Source organism: Lygodium microphyllum, chromosome 10, assembly GCF_053477565.2.
Source record: "Lygodium microphyllum isolate KBCC chromosome 10, Lygodium_microphyllum_v1.1.10, whole genome shotgun sequence".
Classification (NCBI taxonomy): domain Eukaryota; kingdom Viridiplantae; phylum Streptophyta; class Polypodiopsida; order Schizaeales; family Lygodiaceae; genus Lygodium; species Lygodium microphyllum.
The window spans coordinates 142825442-142846049 of NC_141144.1; the positions used below are offsets into that span (position 1 = coordinate 142825442).

Here is a 20608-nt window from a genome sequence, read left to right on the forward strand (position 1 = left end):
CTTGTCTGTATCTATGTCCTCATGAGTCTTGTCTGCATTTTCCATCCTCCATAGCTCATGCCATGCTCTAGATCCATGTCTTTTGACAATATTTTCCATTAGGTAGAAATATCTATAGCTTGTATGCAAATGGCCATGGTTAAGGTTTACAAGAGCCTTTAATTGTTATGTTACTTTTTGCGATGAGAGAGAGAGAGAGAGAGAGAGAGAGAGAGAGAGAGAGAGAGAGAGAGAGAGAGAGAGAGAGAGAGAGAGAGAGAGAGAGAGAGAATAATAGATTTGAAAGTTTCTGCCACGTGTGTGAATAAGTTGATAACTTCTAGACCTAAGAAATGTAAGAGAGCCTATCTTTCAAGTCTATAATCAACATATGACTTGAGATGTACTTATAACTGTAGACATTACATTGCATAACATGCATAATCTGAGAAAGGAGTAGAGAACACATTGCAAATATGAGATGAATAGAAACTGCTTTAATTTCAAAGGAGCTGATATAAAGATGGCTTTGTCCACCCATACACTTCCACTGTGAAGCTTAGATGGAGATCCAAAAAGATAATAGGCAAAGAGCTAAAGGGTAGTTGGAAGAACTCTGATTGGGTGAAAGATCAATTGATGATGGCTTTGGAGGGGTATTTCTTTTATAGCATGGGAAAATAGTCTAGTCGACCTATCTAACCATATTATGAACCTTCCCTAGTCGGCTAGGGAATATTATAGATAATATTTCTTTTATCATCCACGACCAAGGATGTTACCCCTAGATCTCCGTTAGGGGGACCAATGCCCCCTAAGAATCCCCCCCGCCCCCCCCAAAAGCTAGGGGCCACTTCAATCACCCATCGACCCCAAAATAGGGGTCTTTGATAACTCCCACTCTCGCAACTCAATGCATTGTGTCTTGAATTGCTACTAGTATAACTACTCTATCCAACCCAAAGGCTAGATCCACAAAGATCACCTTTTTGCCATCCAATCAAAAAGATCTCATATGACATACAAGTCAGGACCCAACCAATATTTGTTCTCATATATGGCTTTTTCTCATAATGGGGGCCTTACAGCTTACATCAATATAGATCATCAGTTGGCACCTTACGAGGATGGGACATTGAGCATATCTAAAAGTCCCCTCAATGTCCATCCATAGGTGAGCTACATCCTCAGCCAAGTCTTGGAAGATGAGCTCGAACCATCACAATGATGGATTCTTGTAGAGGTTTCATAGAACTATCTAGACATTTCTTGTTAGAGGTGCCACTGTCTGATACCTATGAGTTAGTGGTAGATATTTTTGCATTCCTTCGTTTCCAAGCTAATAGAAGATCTACATTTGGAGGAATCATTACACTTGAATTTGATGGGTCAAGGGTGGGTTGTGGTTTTGGGTCAGTCCCCAGCACTATCTCCAGAAGCTCATAAGAATCAAAGACAATTGTAATTTTATAAATTTACAAAGTGTAGTTTGTATTACCTAACTTGTCTTCATTGAATGTTGGTAGACAAATCCTCAATGTTTGAATTGTTAGTACAGTAGCATCACCACTTGATGTGCCAACACCGCTTTTTGATGCAATGTACAACATTTCTCCTCTTCACTATTGAAGCCTTTACCTCTCGCATACTCTTTACTGCTCAGAGCCCCCTAGGCTCTGATAAATTACATAGCACGGAACAAAATATGAGCAAGAGTAGAGAACACACATCAAATATGAGAAGAACAAAAACTACTTTAATTTCAAATGAACTAATACAAAGATAGCTTTGTCTACCTATGCACTTTCAATGTGAAGCTTAGATGGTGATCTAAATAGATGATAGGTAAAGAGCTTAAAGATAGCTGGAAGGATTCCGAATGGATGAATGATTAGGTGAAAGATTGACGATGGCTTTGGAGGGGTCTTCCTTTTATAGCATGGGAAGGTAGTCCTTGATAACTCCCACACTAGCAACGCGATGCATTGTGCCTCGAGGTGCTATCAATATAACTACTCTATTCAACCTAAAGTCTAGATCCACCAAAAGGCCACCTTTTTGCCATCTGGCTACATAGATCTCATTTGACATACAAGTCAGGACTCAACTAATATTTGTACTCATACATGGCTTCTTCTCATAACGGGGGCCTTACAACTTAGAGCACCATGGATCATTGGTGGCACTTTACGAGGGTGAGTATATCTAACAATAATTATAAAAGAGTTTGAGAAGACTATCCTAATGCAACTCATGATTGAGCAATGTTTAGCTCAAGGTTTATTCTTACAATTGATGTATTTAAGTAATCTTAGTAGTTTTTGTGGAAAATGAAAATTCTTAGTCCTTCCAAATTAGAAAACATATTTTGAAATGCAGTTTGATTTATTACAAATTGTGTATGTAGTAATGTTACTGCAAGTCTATTTTATGAGACTAGATTTGATAATTCATGAGTTGAGGTAGTAGCATTTGCACTTTTCGAGCTTGACTTTCACTATTGATAAGATCACGAAGCAACACTCATTAAGATGAACTAAAAAATGTAAAACAAGCATCCGTAGACAAGCAAAAGCTAGCAAGCTAGCAAGCAAAACACCCTTCCCAACACTCTTAGAGAAAAAAACAAAAGGGCAATGCTCGTACATGCGATAGTGCATCCTTGTATATTTTTATTTATCAACATTACCGTTAGGGCATGTGCTATTAAAATGGTGTGGTGACAAGGTGTTGCTCGCCCCCAAAAAATTACCCACTAGTCAGCTTGAGTTAAGTAACCCAATTTTAGACTTGTTAAGAGTTAAGTTCACTAGAGATCAAGTTCACTTTTTTCTTCCTAGCTTTTCTCTTTCTTGTTTCTTTAGTTTCTAACGAGATCGATTGCTTGGAAGGCTATTGGGTTGCAATGAGGACTCGCTTTCCTTTTATCGTAATTAGGGGTGAGAGAATCCTATGAAGATCACGAATCATAATAAGGGGTGAATCCTAAGATCACGAATTGGAGGAGGTGGGGAAGCAATGCCTAACATTCCTAAGGGGTAGTGCACAAGGAATGCTAACAAGAGATAATATAGATGCCCCAAGCAAAAGCAGTGCATTGAAAGAGAGAAACATATCACGGGAAGAAGAGTTGCAAATGCTTTGTACCACCCAATCGAAGTTCTACTTCTAAGAGGCTGCGAATAGACGATTCGTTTTTTGTAAAGAGATCAAACGTGAAACATGAAAGCGAGAAGAAGCAACAACACCCGGTTTAGACATTTCTGTGCGCCACGAAGCTTCTCGACGCCTTTGATCGAGTCTCCTCCAAGTCCTCCCTCTCTCTCTTTACAGTACTGCCTCTGCATGCGTTTCTTCTTGCTTCTCGTATCAACTAATTTGCTTCTCTCTCTCTCTCTCTCTCTCTCTCCTCGGTCGCGAGCCCGCGTATAATTCGTCGCTAGTTGGCTCCATCAATCGCCCCACGTTTTCCGAGCATCTCTCAATCACGCAACATCCTTTTTCCTTCCCACTTCATTCGTTACCGTTGCTTGCCTTTGCCCTGTCGTAGAGCCAAAGCGACAGGAATTCCCTCTCTGAATGGTTGATAGTGGTACGCTACAAATATTTGGCCTTCTCCATAACACTCTAGTGCTTTCAGGTTTAAATGAACATTTCATTAATCCCTTCTCACGTTCAACTGACTCTGCAATCTGCAGTCTGCAATCTGCAGTCTGCAATCAAGGGATTATGACTAATGGATGGTTTTGTTTGTAGCATTGCCTGCAAGGGAATTCGATAGTAGTGGTTTTCTCTTGATTCTCCTGGTTTGCACGGTTTTACTTGTTAGCATTACCCTTGAACGGCATGCCGCTAGTGTTAACGTTGATGTGCACCCTTTGTGAGAGCAATTGAATCACTTGAGAGTTAGCTAACGTTCATTTTGAAGCACTACAATTGATGCACTTAGAGGTGGCTGATACAGAACGGACACAGTAGGCTTCCTTCGTTTGTTTCATCCTTGATGAACTTGTTCCTTGCAATGCTAATGCGCACTCTGTGCACCCTTGTTCATTTTATAGAGCACCCATATAAGTCGATTGGCACGCGTGAGTGGCGCATCATGAACCACGGTCTGGGGGGTATCTCTCAGAGTTGTGAGAATGGTCATGCAACAACAATCCTCGTTACAGGGGGAGCTGGTTACATTGGGAGCCACACTGCACTATGCTTGTTGGAGCACAGATACAAGGTTGTCATTATTGACAACTTAGAAAATTCTGTTGAAGAGTCCGTCAAACGCATTGCAGACCTGGCTGGAAAGAACGATTGTAATTTATACTTTTTCCAGGTACGTCAGTGCTGTTGGGACTGTTTCACTAGATTGAAATTTTGAATTTCAGATATACTAGTTTGATAATGTGATTTTCAGATTCAATCCGACAGTTACGTTTGTCATACATGTACATGTTTCATGCAATCCATAGACATTGTACAGCAAAAGTTTCCTTCACCATTAGTATTGCAGTTTCTGTGTAGTGTCTGCAAGTCACACTGTTTACTAGTTTGCATGTTTAACGTTCGTATGTGCATCTCAGTTCTTTATTGGGTGTGCATTTGCAGAATGCAGTTTGTACGGAATGGACATGAGGCTGTCTGAGCAGGCTCAATGGATTTCTCTAAAACCACACATTGGATTTTGTGTCTTCTGCAGATAGATCTACGGAAGAAGGAGTCCTTGGAGAAACTCTTTTCCAGAGTAAAGTATGACTTCTACTGCATAAGTTCTTCTTTGTCATTAGCCCTGCAGACTTGATAATGGAGGGTCTATGATATTCTTCTTTGGCTGCACCTCTACAATTTCCATATGCAGATTTGATGCTGTTATACATTTTGCGGGGCTGAAGGCAGTGGGGGAGAGTGTAGCCAAGCCATTGGCATACTATGAGAATAATATAATAGGCACTGTCAACCTGTTAGAGGTTATGAGTAATCATGGCTGTAAGAAGGCAAGTAATTCTGTTGATCTTTCATATAGATTGTTCATACAGATGGTGATGCGCTTGTGTCTGCCTTTCTCAAGGCTAGTGCACATAACATAATTTCTCTGTTTACAGCTTGTCTTTTCCTCTTCAGCAACTGTTTATGGCCAACCGAAAGCTGTTCCATGTACTGAAGATTTTCCCTTGTCAGCCACGAATCCTTATGGTCGAACCAAGGTAGCATCTATTTTCACAGGTGGAGCATTTGGAAACCATAGATTCAGGGCTGAATGCTGATCCACGTGTGTTAATGCATGACAGCTTTTTATTGAAGAGATAGTAAGAGATGTTCAAAGAGCAGATCCTGAATGGCAGGCTATGCTCCTAAGGTATTTTAATCCTGTTGGGGCACACCCCAGTGGACTAATTGGTGAAGATCCAAGAGGCGTTCCAAACAATCTTATGCCTTTCATAACACAAGTAGCCATTGGAAGGCAACGTGAGTTGGCTGTATTCGGGAATGATTACCCAACAAGAGATGGTACTGGGGTATGATTCTATATTTTTTTTTTCTTAATCTCTATGCCAAAATAACAGCATGATGACCATAAACATGAAGACCCTTTCAGAATCGTTGTTGAAGCCCCTAATAACAATACCTGACTTTCCATTCCCACAGAATCAGCTCTCTCTTGCTAGGTTTAGATATCTGATATCCCAATCTCCTAGGAAATGGGACCTCAAAGTTCGATCGGATTTTCTACAGGTTTTTTCCAAAATCCATTCTCAATAACCCAATAACCCTATGGATAGATGTTTTGATGTCCTGGACGAAGGTGGTGTCAATTGCAGTGTAATTGTTTTAACTTTTTCCTTACATCTTGGTGGAGAGTGCCTCAGGTTGCTTCTCCACTACCTACATAGTTACTCTTTCCCACTTGACCCACTTGCCAAATCAATGCTAGCAATCTCCTGACCATCTTCTCTATTTTGAAAATTGGAGATGCTGCTGACGTCCTTTGCCCATCATGATTTCGCCTTATGGATACCTTGCATTATACTTTGGAAACAAGACTTCTCAAGGTTTTTGGACTGCTCTATGGGCCTTTTGACTTCTTCCTTCTAGGGGCATTAAGAAATTTATAGGTAATAATGGAGGAATGAAGGGTCCCAAAGAGAAGTTTATTTCATTCTCAAGGCTTCTAGACTGCTGTACAGCCTTTTATAGAACTTATAAGACCCTTCTTGTTTAGCTACATGTTTGAGAAGATTTGAATGCTTGTCCTGAAAGGGGCAAAGTTAAATTTGACTTATGTTATCCTTGAAACTGTGATTCACATTGTTATTGCTTCACATTTGGAAAATGAACATCATACAAGTTTGTGACAAGCTGCTCCAGCAACACAAGCAGATGCCTAAGTTATTTACATTTCTTCTGTTTGTATGTGCTCTCATTATAGGTCCGGGATTATATCCATGTGATGGACTTGGCCAATGGCCATATAGCAGCTCTTCAGAAGCTCTTCAATCCTAGCCATAGTGGTATTGCACGTCCTTACTTCCACTTCTTACAGTTAACATTAGATTTACATCACCTTGAACTGGAGTTTACTTGATGCCAACTTTTTTGTCTCTGTAGGCTGCCCTGTGTATAATCTAGGAACTGGGCGAGGCATATCAGTGTTGGAGCTGGTGTCAGCCTTTGAAAAAGCATCTGGGAAGGTAAACTTCACTGTTCCTCATTTCAAAAAGAATCAGTTGTGCACTTTGACACATGGCCAGTGTGTACATACTATGTTAAATGTGTGGTGAACATTAGGTTCACCCATGTTGCCACTTATCCCTCTCAAACACCGCTACTATCGTTATCCAAAGGATCTCACTTGAATCTTTGCACCGTATGCCCAAATTCTTGATTGAGAATTAAGAGTGAAGGTATTTTGTGCTGTCTCTTTGTGAGTGCATTGTATGCATGCATGCACCTGCGCATGTGCGTGCTTGTGTGAGCATGGAGGCCTTTGTATTAAATAGTCCCTCTTTCAAATGGTTAAAAAGGATCTTTCAAAAATTTGGAGTTACAAGATCTTTGGCTGCCTTGGGCAAATAGAAACCTCTTTGGGCCTTGGGTTGGGATATGTTAGAGTGCAGTGTTTTGGAAGCGGATGCACAGACTGATCATAACAGCTGAACATGGAGAGAAGACAGAAAGAGGAGACAGAGAGAATGCTGAGAAGATGAATGCTGAACAGTAAATAAAATTGGGGCAGAAAAGTTCGAGAGGCTGTGCGTGCATGCATGCAGCCCGAGGCCTCACACTCTCAAGTATATGACTGACAAAAGTCTGAATCGACTGTGACCAAAAAGAGGCAGCCTATTGATAGGCTGGAAGGGGAGAAGGAAATGGTTCAGGTCGGCCTGCAATGATGGCTGATTAAAGCAGGTCAACCAGACTGGCATGTGGCAATCTGACCTGTCCTGATCTGACTGCTAGGCACTGCCCACTGCCCGCTGTCCTGCCAACCTATCCACCTGCCCACACTGCCCTTCCGTGCTGCCCTGCCTGCCTGGAATGTCCTCACTGCTTGTACCTGCCCCCAGTGCTCTACCTGCTGTAGACCAAAACACAGCTTTAGCTCGTGGAAATATGGCCAGAATCAGCAAATACAGGGTTAGCTGGTATACTCCACTTCTCAAGAGCCACGAGGAAGCGGGGCAGCAGCTGGAACATCAAAATGCAGGTCTGAACTGTCCTGCAGACAGGTCACAAGATGGTTGCCAGCTGTGTGGATGATGTCGCCAGCTTGGGGATGAAGTCATATCAGCTGGACAGTCAGGTCTGCCCTGAAAACTTAGGGTGCTGAAGGTTGATGGAAGAGGGTGCTGAGCTCCAGCGACAGACGGCACATAAAGATCTTCCACAAGCTGAGATGTCCTCTATCTCAGGGTGTGGACAGCAGTGGAGAGTGCTGAGAGGTGGAGGAGCTGATGAGAATGAATGAAATTGATGGGCTGAGTGTGTAGAACGAATGAGAGATAGATGCAGACAATAATGCCCATGCCCTATTTATAGGTGCATGAGACATTGAACTGCCTAGAGTGGTGCCCGGGCTGTCTCAAGCCCTTACACTAATAAATGCCAAATAGTATGAATAAAGGCTTTTGGGTCTGTAAATGGAGACCAAAATGAGGAATCAATGCGATACAACTATTTGTCAATGCACTCAATTACTTTGGTTGCTTAGCACCCACTGTCAGGCCCAAACAAGATGCCTAAGAGGAGTGAGAGAGACAGAACTATTTGTCAATGCACTCAATTACTTTGGTTGCTTAGCACCCACTGTCAGGCCCAAACAAGTTGCCTAAGAGGAGTGAGAGAGACATTCTCCACCTTGTATGGCCTCGGCAAGTAAAAGTAGAGTAGGATCCCCAAGGAAGTTTAGGGGAAACATAGTTGATGATGAAGGAAATAGCTATAATCCAAGTATTCCACCTGAAAGGAAATGAAAGGAAGAACAGTAGACAAGGTAATTTGATGGCACCATTTGACCTCGGGAGAGAAGCCACTAGCTCAGTGTCTCCATGCTAGCAAGAAGACGTAGGGAGGCTTGATCGTGGGTGTTGAGAGAGAGGACACTATCCCCATCTCTATGTTGGGCAAGGTGCAAAGGTACAAGCACCAAGTCATGGTTGAAACATTGATTGTGGGTGTTGAGAGAGAGGACACTATCCCCATCTCTATGTTGGGCAAGGTGCAAAGGCACATGCATCAAGTCATGGTTGAAACATCCAAGGCTTTGGTGTGGGAAAAGGCTGTAGATCTTTGGTGTCGATGCCTAAAATAGAAGAGGAGAAGGCCAAGGCGCATTGCAAGGCATGGAATAATGACCTCCTTTGAAATTGGAGGAAGGATTCCCATTTGGAAAAATCATGAATCATGGCCTCCGATGTGTGTCTCTGATGATGAAAAAAGAAACATCAATGTTGCTGAAGAAAATATCTAAGGATGCAATTAAATAGATGCCAAGCAACTCCCCGAGGTGGCTTCTCGAAACCTAGTAGAAGAGGGATGGGAGGGATATCATAGATGGTCTCCTCGATACCTGCATTAGTCAATGCCCATGGAGTCGGGAAGAGTGGATGTTTAGCTCTTTGAGCATCTTTGCTCTCATACCATGTTAAGAAACTGTAGGTTTTGCAAAGAAAAACATAGAGTGTATGGCAAACAATGTGATAAAGAAAACTTAGAAACATAGAAGAATGAAGAATAATGGACATTGCATCATGCTGAATGTTGATACAATGGAGTTGTGGAGAAATAAGGCATAGGCTAAGTCATATCCTATGTATGCATAAATAAAGTAGAGGTTGTGTGTGAAGTCACTTAAAGGTTAAAAGATATCTATCACTTTTGAGGACACTTTGTGTGTATCAATTGACAATGAGAGAAGAAGAAGAATGAAGATGAAAAAGAAGAAAAACTCTTGAGCCTCCATATCTTGTGCCATTGCTCCTTTCGTTGGGTATCCTATTCCATTCTTTTTAGTCGGTATTAGAGTGGGAGTGCGGGATCGAAAACTCAGATTGAGGAGTGTGATGAATTGAGGTCTACATCGAATTGAGAGCTTGCCGTCTACCATTAAATAAGGTACTAATCTTGGACTAATCTACCTAAAATAGGTACATCGGATTGTAGAGCCATTGGAGTTCGGATTTTGAGCATTGAAGCTTGATTAAAATGTATTTGGGAAGCCAAAGGATGCTGGAAGTGATGTGTATCAGCAAGGTTCAATTGGTTTTCAGTTTCGGATTGGCCCATGTATTGGTTGCTGGAAGCAAGGGGGTAGCTTGAGCTCAGGGCCTATGAAACCATCCTTGCTTCTAGGATAGGGTGGTAAAACCTGATAAAACACTTAATTACAGCAATTAATAATTGAGCATAAGTTAAAATGCACACATCACCTTAACAATCTTGGATAGTAGACACTCGGTTGGCCCCAAAACTAGCACTTCCTTTTGGTATTTCTTTAACTTTGATTGCTAATGGAATGAGTATAAGTTGAGATTCCACAATCTCCTTTTTCAAAATCCCCTTGGTATAATAACAATTAGCAAGCAATTCGGGCCATTTGCCCCTTGACTTTCCACCTAGGACTTGCACAATTGGAACCACAAATTGGCCAAATGCTGCCCCAATTTACAATGAATGGGATGACATCTGAATTCCCTGACAATTACACAAATTTCAGGTGCTGAATTTAGTGTATGATGCCTTCTCCTATTGGCATGAATCTTGAGGTGGCTGTCAAACCCTAATTTATGTAGAAATTTAGGGTTCACAGTAGAAATCCTCTTGTTGTCTACCAAATATGACTGAGATTTGCTCAAAATGGCCAAGATCCCCTGAGAATGGTTTATAGAAGGTGAGAGAAAGCCATGATGAGAGAGAAATCTGATTTTCTTTACGAGAAAACCCTGAATTTTACCTGTTGCTTGCTCCAACTTGCATTTAATGCAATTAACTACTGCCAAGCACCTCCAAAATGCTGTCACCTAATTAGCAATGCTGTTGCCACTTCCTGGAAGATGTCTCCTTGTTGTCGTCTCCCTACTGAGATCTTGTGATGGTTGTCCTCTACAGCAACTGGATGTTCTTTGATTAGAAAATGGGCCTGCAGCTCCCTCCCTCTCTCTCCTAAGCTGTAAACTAACTAAATGGTTGAGACCCAGCCCCTATAAACGTTTTTCAGTCTTGCATGGGCATTTTTGCCAAGTGGCAGTCTTCCAAACCCATTTTCTAGTATTATCCAGCTATTAAATTAATTTTTAGTTCTTCTATCCCTGTCCAAAATTAAATGATATCATCCATATTAAATTGGCTAGGCCATTTGTAACCTGGAGTGGTTCCCAACCTCTGTTGATCCTTAGATTGACATTAATTAATTAATTAATGCTAGTCCCTAGTGTCACTATTAACACTTATTGACCAAACAACTGTCCTAGGTCAAATCTGATACCAACTGACCACCAAAAACCAGTCGGCATAACTTATCACAACTTTTGCCTTTGACATCCACTGCATCCTTGCGGTTCTTGGCCTGTTACTATGAAATAATTGCCATGTGCATCACATGTGCTTAAACAACCTTGCACATTTGATTAATAATGTAGTCAAATGTTATTAGCAATATTAAAGCATCTCAAATTTTTAGGTTCTTGTGATAGACCTCTTCCTTGAAATCCCTGCAATCGTTCTCGATTGCATTGCATTGTGCTAAAGGAAAATCATACTACATTAAAAATTTCATAAGGCATCACCGTCACAACATTGGTCACTGTTGTCTAACCATGCCACGTGTCCCAAACCTTACTGAAAACGTCTAACCAGCATTATCATGACATAAATCTGGAAAAACAGTCTAGAACCAGTGCTAGAAATCCATTGGATGTATACATAACTCATGTTTCTCAATTGTTTTGACTTCAGAACCATAGTAAAGTATATTCTTAGCATAAACTATGGCTGAAACTGTCAATGGCATTTACTAACATGCTGCTATCCATGGAACCAGTTATAAACCATTGAAAATTGAGCATAATCTAATCATGAATTGATCACTTGCTGATTTGAGAACTAATCACAAAGTGCTGCAAATGTAAGCTTAAACTGATTGCAAAAATAGATTAGCAATTGATGCAAAATTGATCCCAAAGTGACCATAAATAGTTCTCAAACTGATTAAAAATAAATAAATTGAAATTGTTCAGAATTTGATCTCAAAACTGAGGCAAAAGCTTATGCCAAACTGATCATGAATTGATGCATCCAGTTTTCACATAAGAATCGGCCTCAAAGATCTTATTCTTAGTTTACAAGATAGATGGTACACATTCTTGCCACCCTCAACCACCTCAAATGTGGAACCATGTACTGTGTTGTTGTAGGCAAACTCAACCAAGGGCAAATACTACTTCCACTGTGTCTTGTGGTTTGAAACATAGCACCTCAAGAGATCCAACACTGTGGAATTCGCTTCCTCAGACTGACCATTTGTTTGCGGATGGAAGGATCATGAGAATTTCAGCGTGGTACCCATATTCTCAAACAACCCCTTCTAAAATAAACTAGTCATGTAGGGGTCTTAATCATTGATGATCGACTATGGCTTACCATGATACTTAAAGATTTGTTGCAAAAGAATTCGTGCCATATGATTAGCCTTTATTTTCTTCCTCAATAAAATGAAATGGGCTTGTTTACTAAATCTGCAAATGATAGTCTATATCCCATCATTCCCTGTAGGTGTCCTAGGAAGCTAAAGAATAAAATCCATTGCAATGCTCTGCCAAGGCCTATCTGGAATAGGAAAGAGCTGTAACAAGCCCGACATCTTTTATCTAGTATGCTTTACCTTTTAACATATGATTGCATGTCCTGACAAACTGCTCTACATCGTACCTTAAAGTTGGCCAATAAAAGAAATGCTCCATTGCCTTGACTGTGGTATCAATACCTTTGTGTCCTGCATACAGAGGAGTATGACTTTCAGTGACAACTTTGGGCCTTAACTACTTTGTGACACACAGTCGTCCATCCATCATTAGAAATCCATCTCTTAGCACAAATTTCTCATGCCTCTGGCCATTGCAACACTGATCATAAACATTAGCAAAGTCTAAATGAGCAATATATTACTCTTTCATAGCATCCAACTTAGTGTGATAAACCATGCTCACGATTGAAATTTGTGGCTTACTTGATAGTGCATCAGCCACAACATTCTTTTTACTATCAATATGTATAATTTGAAAATGAAACAGAGAGAAATTTTGCCTATCTCATATGCTTCTCTAATGACTTTGTCTGCGTTAGAAAGTATCTCAAAGTCTGATGGTCTGTCTACATTGTAAAATTAACCGCCAAAAAATAATGTTTCCACATAGACTGCATGAATCATAGCCAAGAGTTCTTTTTCATAGACCTACAAATTCTTTTCTACATCGTGGAGAATTTGGCTCTCATAAGCAACAACTTAGCTATCTTGCATAAGAACAGCCCCAATGCTGTTACCACATGTGTCACACCGAACCACGGATGACTTCCTTGGATCATCTAACACAAGCACATGATCTGAGTCATCTTTTCCTTCAACTATTCAAATGTTGAAATTTCCACTACTGTCCATCTAAATGGCACATCCTTCTTCTACAAGGCATACAATGGAGATGCAATTTCAGCAAACCCACATACATACTTCATTAGTAAAAACATAAATCTAAGAGGCTGTAGATCTCATGCACATTTCTCAAAGGTGGTCATGATCGTATTGTCTCAATCTTTGTAGGATCCATGTGAATACCATTAGCGGATACAATGTAACCCAAAAAATGGATTTCATGCAAAAAGAATTCACTTTTCTTACCATTGATAACCAGCCTATACTTATGTAGTTCATATAATAGAATGTCCAAGTGTCTTTTATGCTTTGCCTCATTCTTTGAATAGACAATTATGTGATCAAAGAAAGTGTCCACAAATCCTATACATGGCCTGAAAATGTGATTCATCATCCTGTTGAAAGTGGTAGAAGCATTCCTATATGTGGCCTGTGATTCATCATCCGGTCGAAAGTGGTAGAAGCATTCCTAAGCCAAAAAGGCATGACAAGAACCTCATATAGTCCAAAAGATGATTTGAAAGCTATCTTAGGCACATCCTTTGATCTAATGCATATCTAATGATACCCAGTTTTCAATTCTATACAGTTGAATATGATTGCCCCTTGCAATCTATCCATAACATCATCAATCCGAGGAATTGGAAAGTGATTCTTTATCGTAATCTTGTTTAGAGCACGATAATCAATGCATATGCTATGAACCCACCTTTAAGCTAGCCAACTCTTGCTAATCGGATGCAATGCTCATGCTGAGCCTTTGCAAGACTCTTAGTGAGAACATTTGCAGGGCTATCTTGGGTTTTGACCTTAGTTAGTGTGACAAGGCCATCATCCAAGACCTGTTGAATGAAGTAGTACCGAACATCTATGTGGTTGGTACGTGCATGGAACATGGCATTTTTAGCTAGACATACGGCACTCTGGCTATCACAACCAAGCACTAGAGTACGTGAAGAAAGACCAAAATCCTTGATCAAATGGCCAAGCCAAATAGCTTCCTTAGAAGCTTCTATGGTTGAAATATAATTTGCCTCTGTAGTACTCGGTGCTACAATTTTCTTCAACCTTGAACAGCAAGAAATAGCCCTACTAGCCAAAGTAAAGACATACTCATTGGTAGATTTTCTAGTGTTAAGATCTCTTGCCATGTCTGAATCACAGAATCTCTGCAACTCTAGTGTACCCTTTCCATAGCATATACACTTTTCTTGTGTACCTTTTAAGTATCTAAAGATACATTTCACTACTTCCCAATGTGACTTGCTAGGGTTAGACATGAATCTACTAACAACTCCCATTGCATGAGCAATGTCAGGACGAGTTGCAACCATGGCATACATCAAAGATTCACAAGCTGATGCATTAGGTATGTCCTTCATAGTAGTAGCAACTGCATTATCTTTTGGATAATTAGCTTTGCTAAGCTTTGTATGTGGTGGTAGCGGCACACCAAGAGGCTTAGCATCAACGATATTAAATTTGTCTCAAAACCATTAGGCTCTTTCATGTACAGCTCTTTATCCAAGTCACCATGAAGAAAAGCAATCTTCACATCCATCTGATTCAACTCTAAATCCAAGGATGCAATCAGAGAAAACAAGACATGGAGCATAGTCATCTTCACTACTAGTGAAAAAACCTCCTAGAAGTCTATGCCTTCTTTCTGTGTATAGTCCTTAGCAACCAAATGTGCCTTGTACTTGGGCTTCCCATCAATACATTTCACCTTGTAAACCCATTAGCTTTCCTATCCTTGAGGCTTGGGCAAAGGTACAATCTCCCATGTGTTATTCGCATACAGAGACTTCATCTGTTCCTTCATAGCAAGCTTCCACTTTCTCTTGTTTTCACATGACTGTGTCTCTCTAAATGTTAGAGGCTCACCTTCATCAATTAATAAAATGCAATCCAAAGATGGTCAAAACCTTTGTGGCTGCCTTTTGATATGTGTAGACCTTCTTACCCAATGATCTGTATTCTTAAGCAATGGGCCTACATCCTTAGGTATGTGCACACCATCACTTGGTGGCCGATTTTCAACATTTCTTGCTGCTATAACTTGTTTTCAGCATGCTCTTCTTGCTGTCCTATTCCATCATGTGCATCTTTTTGGTGTTCATTATCTTCTGGTTGTAGCACAATAGGTTGCTGATTATTTTCAGCATCAAAAGGAACATAATCTTTAGCTAATGGTTGCTGAATGGATGGTTGTTCATGCTGAAATTTGACCTTCTTTTTGTCAAGGTCACCAGGGGTAGCATTTTTCAGCAACTTTGCCTCATTAAATACTACGTCTCTCCCTCATCTCCATATCCCATGAAGATGCCCTTGATGGATTTCATGTCTAGTTTAGTCCTCTGATTTATAGGAACACACACAAAGGTATCACAACCAAAGACACGCAAATGGTCATATGAAGCAGGTTTGCTAGACCAAACCTCTTTAGGAATGCAATTTTCCAATGCATAATTGGGAGAGCGATTGCATACATGAATTGGAGTTTTAAGAGCCTCTCCTGAGAATTGTTGTGGGAGATTAGGTATGGACAACATGCATTTGACTCTCTCACAAAGTGTGCGATTATATCTTTCAGCCATGCCACTTGATGCAGGATTATAAGGGGTTGTCAACTCCCTCTTAATGCTATGTATCTCACAGAACTTTTTTAGCTCATTAGAAACATACTCGCCTCCATTATCCATTCTTATAGCTTTTAACTTAAGTCTTTTTTGTGTGGTAACAAAAGCATGAAACCTTTTAAAAGCATCAAATACTTTCTTTTTGCTCTTTGATATATACACCCATGACTTTCTATAGAAATCATTAATAAAAGTGACAAATTACCGTGCATCTCCATGTGAATTAACATGCATAGTGCACACATCAGAGTGTACTAAATCCAGAGCATTGGACTTGCTAATGACACTAGAGTAATAAGGAGACTTTATATGTTTTCCATATATGGAATCATTATAAAAGTCGAGACGAGAGCCTTTTACATCAAATCTCCCTAAAGAGGAGAGAACCTGAAGGCCTTTTTGGCTCATATAGCCAAGTCTTTTATGCCAAAGTTCCATCTGTGAATGAACTTCATCCATAGGTAAAAACTTGCCAGGTAATGCTTTACGATGCAAATAATACAAAGTCATCTTTTTGCTGTCTTTAACAATGAGTATAGAGCCCTTGTGGACCTTTCAAGATCCACCACCAAAGGTAGTGAAATATCCTATTGCATCAAGTTGCCTAACTAACAATAGACTTTTCTTTATGCCAGGTATATATCTAGCATCTTGTAAAATCAGCTTTTGGCCATTTTCAAGGGCCAAGTGAATGATACCTATATCCTCTATTTCACATGTATAATTGTTGCCCAAGTAAACCTTGCCTAGGCAACCTACAATGTATTCAGAAATGACTCCAAAGAGGGAGTAACATGAAAAGAGGCACCGTTGTCCACTATCCATGATTGGGACAGCCCATCATAAGCTGAAAGTAATGCATAAATCACCTTCTTTTTGGTGATGCCCATATCACCTTCTGCTGCCATAGCGTCTACATCATTGCATGGGGCTGCAACAAGTATCTCTCCAATGTCAGAGAGCTCTTCAATGACCACACTAGATGCAATATTTTCCTTTGCAACTTCTTTTGAGGGAGAGCTATTATCATCTTTCTTGTCATCCTTCTTTTTCTTTCCTTGCTATTTCTTTCTTTCTTGCTCTTTCTTGTAGTATCGACAATCGAGCTTTTTATGCCCTTTACACACACACTGATAGCAAGTAACATCTTGTTGTTTTCCCTTGCTTTTACTTCTGCTTTTACCTTCATTTCTTGCATTATCCCTCTTTTTTGACCTATCTCTAAGATGATAGGCTGAACCATTGCTTTCTCCACTGGCCTTTCTTTTGATCTCCTCATTGAGAATAGAGTCTCTAACACCATCAAAGGTTAAAGTAGGGTTTTTTCTTAGTGAAATAACCAAAGACTCCTAGCTATCAAGGAAAGTTATCAACAAGAAATAGCCTTCAATGATACATTGAAGGGCTCCAACCTAGAGTCTTGCAATTGACTCAAAATCCTTGTAAAAGCACTCAAATACTCCGATGCTAGCTTAGACTCATTCAACTTCATGTTCACAAGCTTGTGCATGAGATGCACTTGATTTACTAGAGTTGTATTTTTATAAGTGTCCATCAACTTTTTCCATATGGCATAAGCCGTATCAAGACGCTTAATGTCTGTAAGTACATCATCAGATACAACCATTTTAATATATGCAATAGCCTTCTTATTGAGTCTAGCCCAATCCTCATCTATCATAGCTGCAGGCTTGATTTCCAAGAGGTCATCATCACAGTCCTTGAGAAACAAAATGCCTTGCATCCTGTCCTTCCACAAATCAAAGCCAGTTCCATCAAATTTCTTGATTTCAAGAAGGGATTTAGTGTCACTATTGCTAGAAGCATTAGTGGCCATTGTTTGGCAAAGTGCGAAGTACCAATGCTGTATTTTATGACAGTAAATATTAGGCTGAATATTCAGCTAATTTCAGCCCAAAATTTTAGGAGATAAGAGCAAGATTTGATCCCATTTCATGTACAGCAGTAGAAGGAATGATTTTCAACAATGTAACTGAGATTTCAGCATATAATCTATGCATACACCACTGCAAAGTGACTCCCACTTCAGCAATATTACCAAAAATGCATTTGCAAAGTGACTCCCACTTTTGATACATAGAAACACTAGAATTCTTTGCGATTTCCTCAAAATCACACAAGTGGGAGATAATAAACTCCAATTTTACTGCTTACAGCACCAAGATTGCTTCAACAATGTCGCCAATGTGCATTTCACACATCAATCTTGCAAAAATTCACAAATTTCAGTAAAAACCCCAAAATTTTATTGACTAATCTGCCCCAATTGCATTAATATGTGTTCCCGAGAGCATAAAACAGGTAAATTTAGCGAAATTTTGCACCCCAAATTTCTAGGGTCCAAGAGCGCACCAATGTCAGTAAATTCAGCTCCACTTTATGTCAGACATACAGAAGATGAAATTGTTGTTGTAGTCATCTATGTTAATGATCTCATCATTACAAGTACTCTTGAAAGAGAGATTGCTGATATAAAGCCTGGATTGCACAAGGAATTTAATATCAGGGACCTTGGTTTATTGAGGTGATTGACACTCCACATGGAGTTTGGTTAATGCAAAGACAATACTCATTGGAGATGCTAGAGAATTATGGAGACAATACTCATTGAGGTGATTTACACTTCACATGGAGTTTAGTTAATGTGGAGACAATACTCATTGGAGATGCTAGAGAAGTAACATTAAGATGGTGGATGATGGATAGTATGTGGAGGATATTACTATGTTCAGAAAGATGGTTGGGAGTCTAATCTTCCTAACCATAACAAGACTAGACTTAAGTTACTCAGTGGGAGTCATTAGCTAATTCATACAGAAACCATGCAAGTCACATTTGGATGCAATGAGGAGAATTTTAAGATATGTGAAGAAGACAATGTGTTTTGGCTTGTTCTATGAGAAAGGGATCCAATCTACATTATTTGGCTACACAGATGTAAATTGGGCAAGAGGTATCATAGATAGGAGATTCATCAATGGCTATGCATTTTCATTTGGTTCAACCATGGTAAGCTAGAGCAACAAGAAATAACCCACAATTGCTTTATCTAGTATAGAAGTGAAGTGTAAAGATATTGCATTGGCCGCATGTGAGTAGACACCGCTGAGATTACTATTATGTGATATAGGGATACAGATAGATGATAAGAGTTATCATGAGAATGAAAAAGAAGAAAAACTCTTGAGCCTCCATATCTTGTGCCATTGCTCCTTTTGTTGCACATCCTATTTTATTATTTTTAGGAGCTAAGCTTAGAGTGAGCCTTAGGTTGACCATGTCCCTAGGATGAGTATTGACATAAACGGAGCTCAGAGAGGACTGCATTGTCCTGGTTGACTAGGCGGCAGCACTTGGACAAGATTTGCATTGTGAAGGGAGCAAAATACAGTCCTTGGGGCAAAGGTGTCGGTGACAAGGAAAGAAGTTGCTCTATGGAGGGAGTGACACATAAGTCCTTTAGGCATTGGGATGTCACAATAGATACTAGAACATGATGGATAATAGTAGAGGGAGTGAAATGCGATCCTCAAGAGTTGTTGGAGAGGAAGAAGATGATGATCAACAGTCCCAATTGTGATCTGGATGCTGAAGACCAAAGGGTGGCCTACTATAGAGACTAAAACACAACTGTAGCTGGTGGAAACAGGGCTGGAAATAGCAAATATAGGGTAAGCTGGTGTAGTTGACTGTGCCGAGAAGCCATTGAGGAAGCTGGGCGGCAGCTGGTGTAACACCAAAATGCAGGCCTGAACAGTCCTGCAAACAAGCCCTCAGCCTGAGAAGATGGTGGCAGCAGTGTGGATGATGCTGCCAGCATCAGGATGAAGTCGTATCAGCTGGATAGCGAGGTCTGCTCTGAAAGCACAGCCTGAATGTTGATGAAACAGGTCACCTGCAATAGATAGCACATGAAGATCTTCCATAAGCTGAGATGTCCTCTATCTTGGGGTGTGGACAGCAGTGGAGAGTGTTGAGAGGTGAAGCAGCTGATGAAGAATGAATGAGATAGATGGGCTGTGTGTTTAGAATGAATGAGATAGACGTAGACAATAATGCACATGCCCTATTTATAGGCACATATGAGCCTTATTTACAGGCACATGAGATGCTGAATTGTCTAGGTGGATCCCAAGCTATCTAGTGTGGTGCCTAGACACTAATTAATTCTAAATAATACACCTTTTTGGAGCTGTAAATGAAGGCCAAAATGGGGAATTAATACAATACTACTAGAAGGACAAAAATAAGGACAAAAGCTATAGCTATTTGTTAATGCACTGAATGATAACGACTTTGGTTACTCAACATCCCCTTGTAGGCCCAAAAAGGTGCCCTAAGAGAAGTAAAAAAGATTCTCCACCCTATACGGCTTTGGCAAGTGAAAGTGTAGTAGGATTTCAAAGAAGTTTAGGGAAAGGTAGTCGATGAGGAAGGAAATAGCTATAATCTAAGTATTCCTTTTGAAAGGAAACCTGTAAGGAAAAACAATAGACTAGGTGAAACTCAATCTTGCGACAAAAGCCACTAGTTTCATATGTCTGTGTTAGCAAGATTATGAAGGCAAGCTTGATCTTGGGCAAAGAGAGAGAGAGAGAGCACTACCCCTGTCTCTACGTTAGGCAAGATGTGAAGGCACATGAACCAAGTCATGGTGGAAACATGCAAGGCTCCAATGTGGGAAAATGCTATAAATTTTGGGTGTCAATGCTCGAAATAACAGAGGAGTCATGCATGTAAATAGAGACCCCGTAGAGGAAAATCTCCCTCTGGAATTGGAGGAATAGGATCTCCTTGCGAAACTCCCTTTGAAGGAGGTAGGGAGTCTACA

General features: G+C 40.2%; 1 protein-coding gene across 5 annotated transcripts in view; it reads left to right on the plus strand.

The window, feature by feature from the left end:
- Positions 1 to 3146: 3146 nt before the first annotated feature.
- The window catches only part of LOC148030642 (UDP-glucose 4-epimerase GEPI48-like), a 31671-nt gene continuing 14209 nt past the window's right edge, over positions 3147 to 20608 (plus strand). Inside the window, exons 1-8 of one of the 5 annotated variants that reach the window (XM_087686988.1) lie at positions 3147 to 3289; positions 4041 to 4309; positions 4673 to 4722; positions 4832 to 4967; positions 5076 to 5177; positions 5262 to 5489; positions 6401 to 6482; positions 6580 to 6662. In XM_087686988.1, coding sequence (XP_087543114.1) covers positions 3202 to 3289; positions 4041 to 4309; positions 4673 to 4722; positions 4832 to 4967; positions 5076 to 5177; positions 5262 to 5489; positions 6401 to 6482; positions 6580 to 6662 — 1038 coding nt within the window. In that variant the 5' untranslated portion in view covers positions 3147 to 3201. Of the gene's footprint in view, positions 3572 to 3606; positions 3931 to 3969; positions 4310 to 4672; positions 4723 to 4831; positions 4968 to 5075; positions 5178 to 5261; positions 5490 to 6400; positions 6483 to 6579; positions 6663 to 20608 lie in introns of those variants that run through there. The other 4 variants (XM_087686991.1, XM_087686990.1, XM_087686992.1 and 1 more) reach the window with 4 other exon arrangements.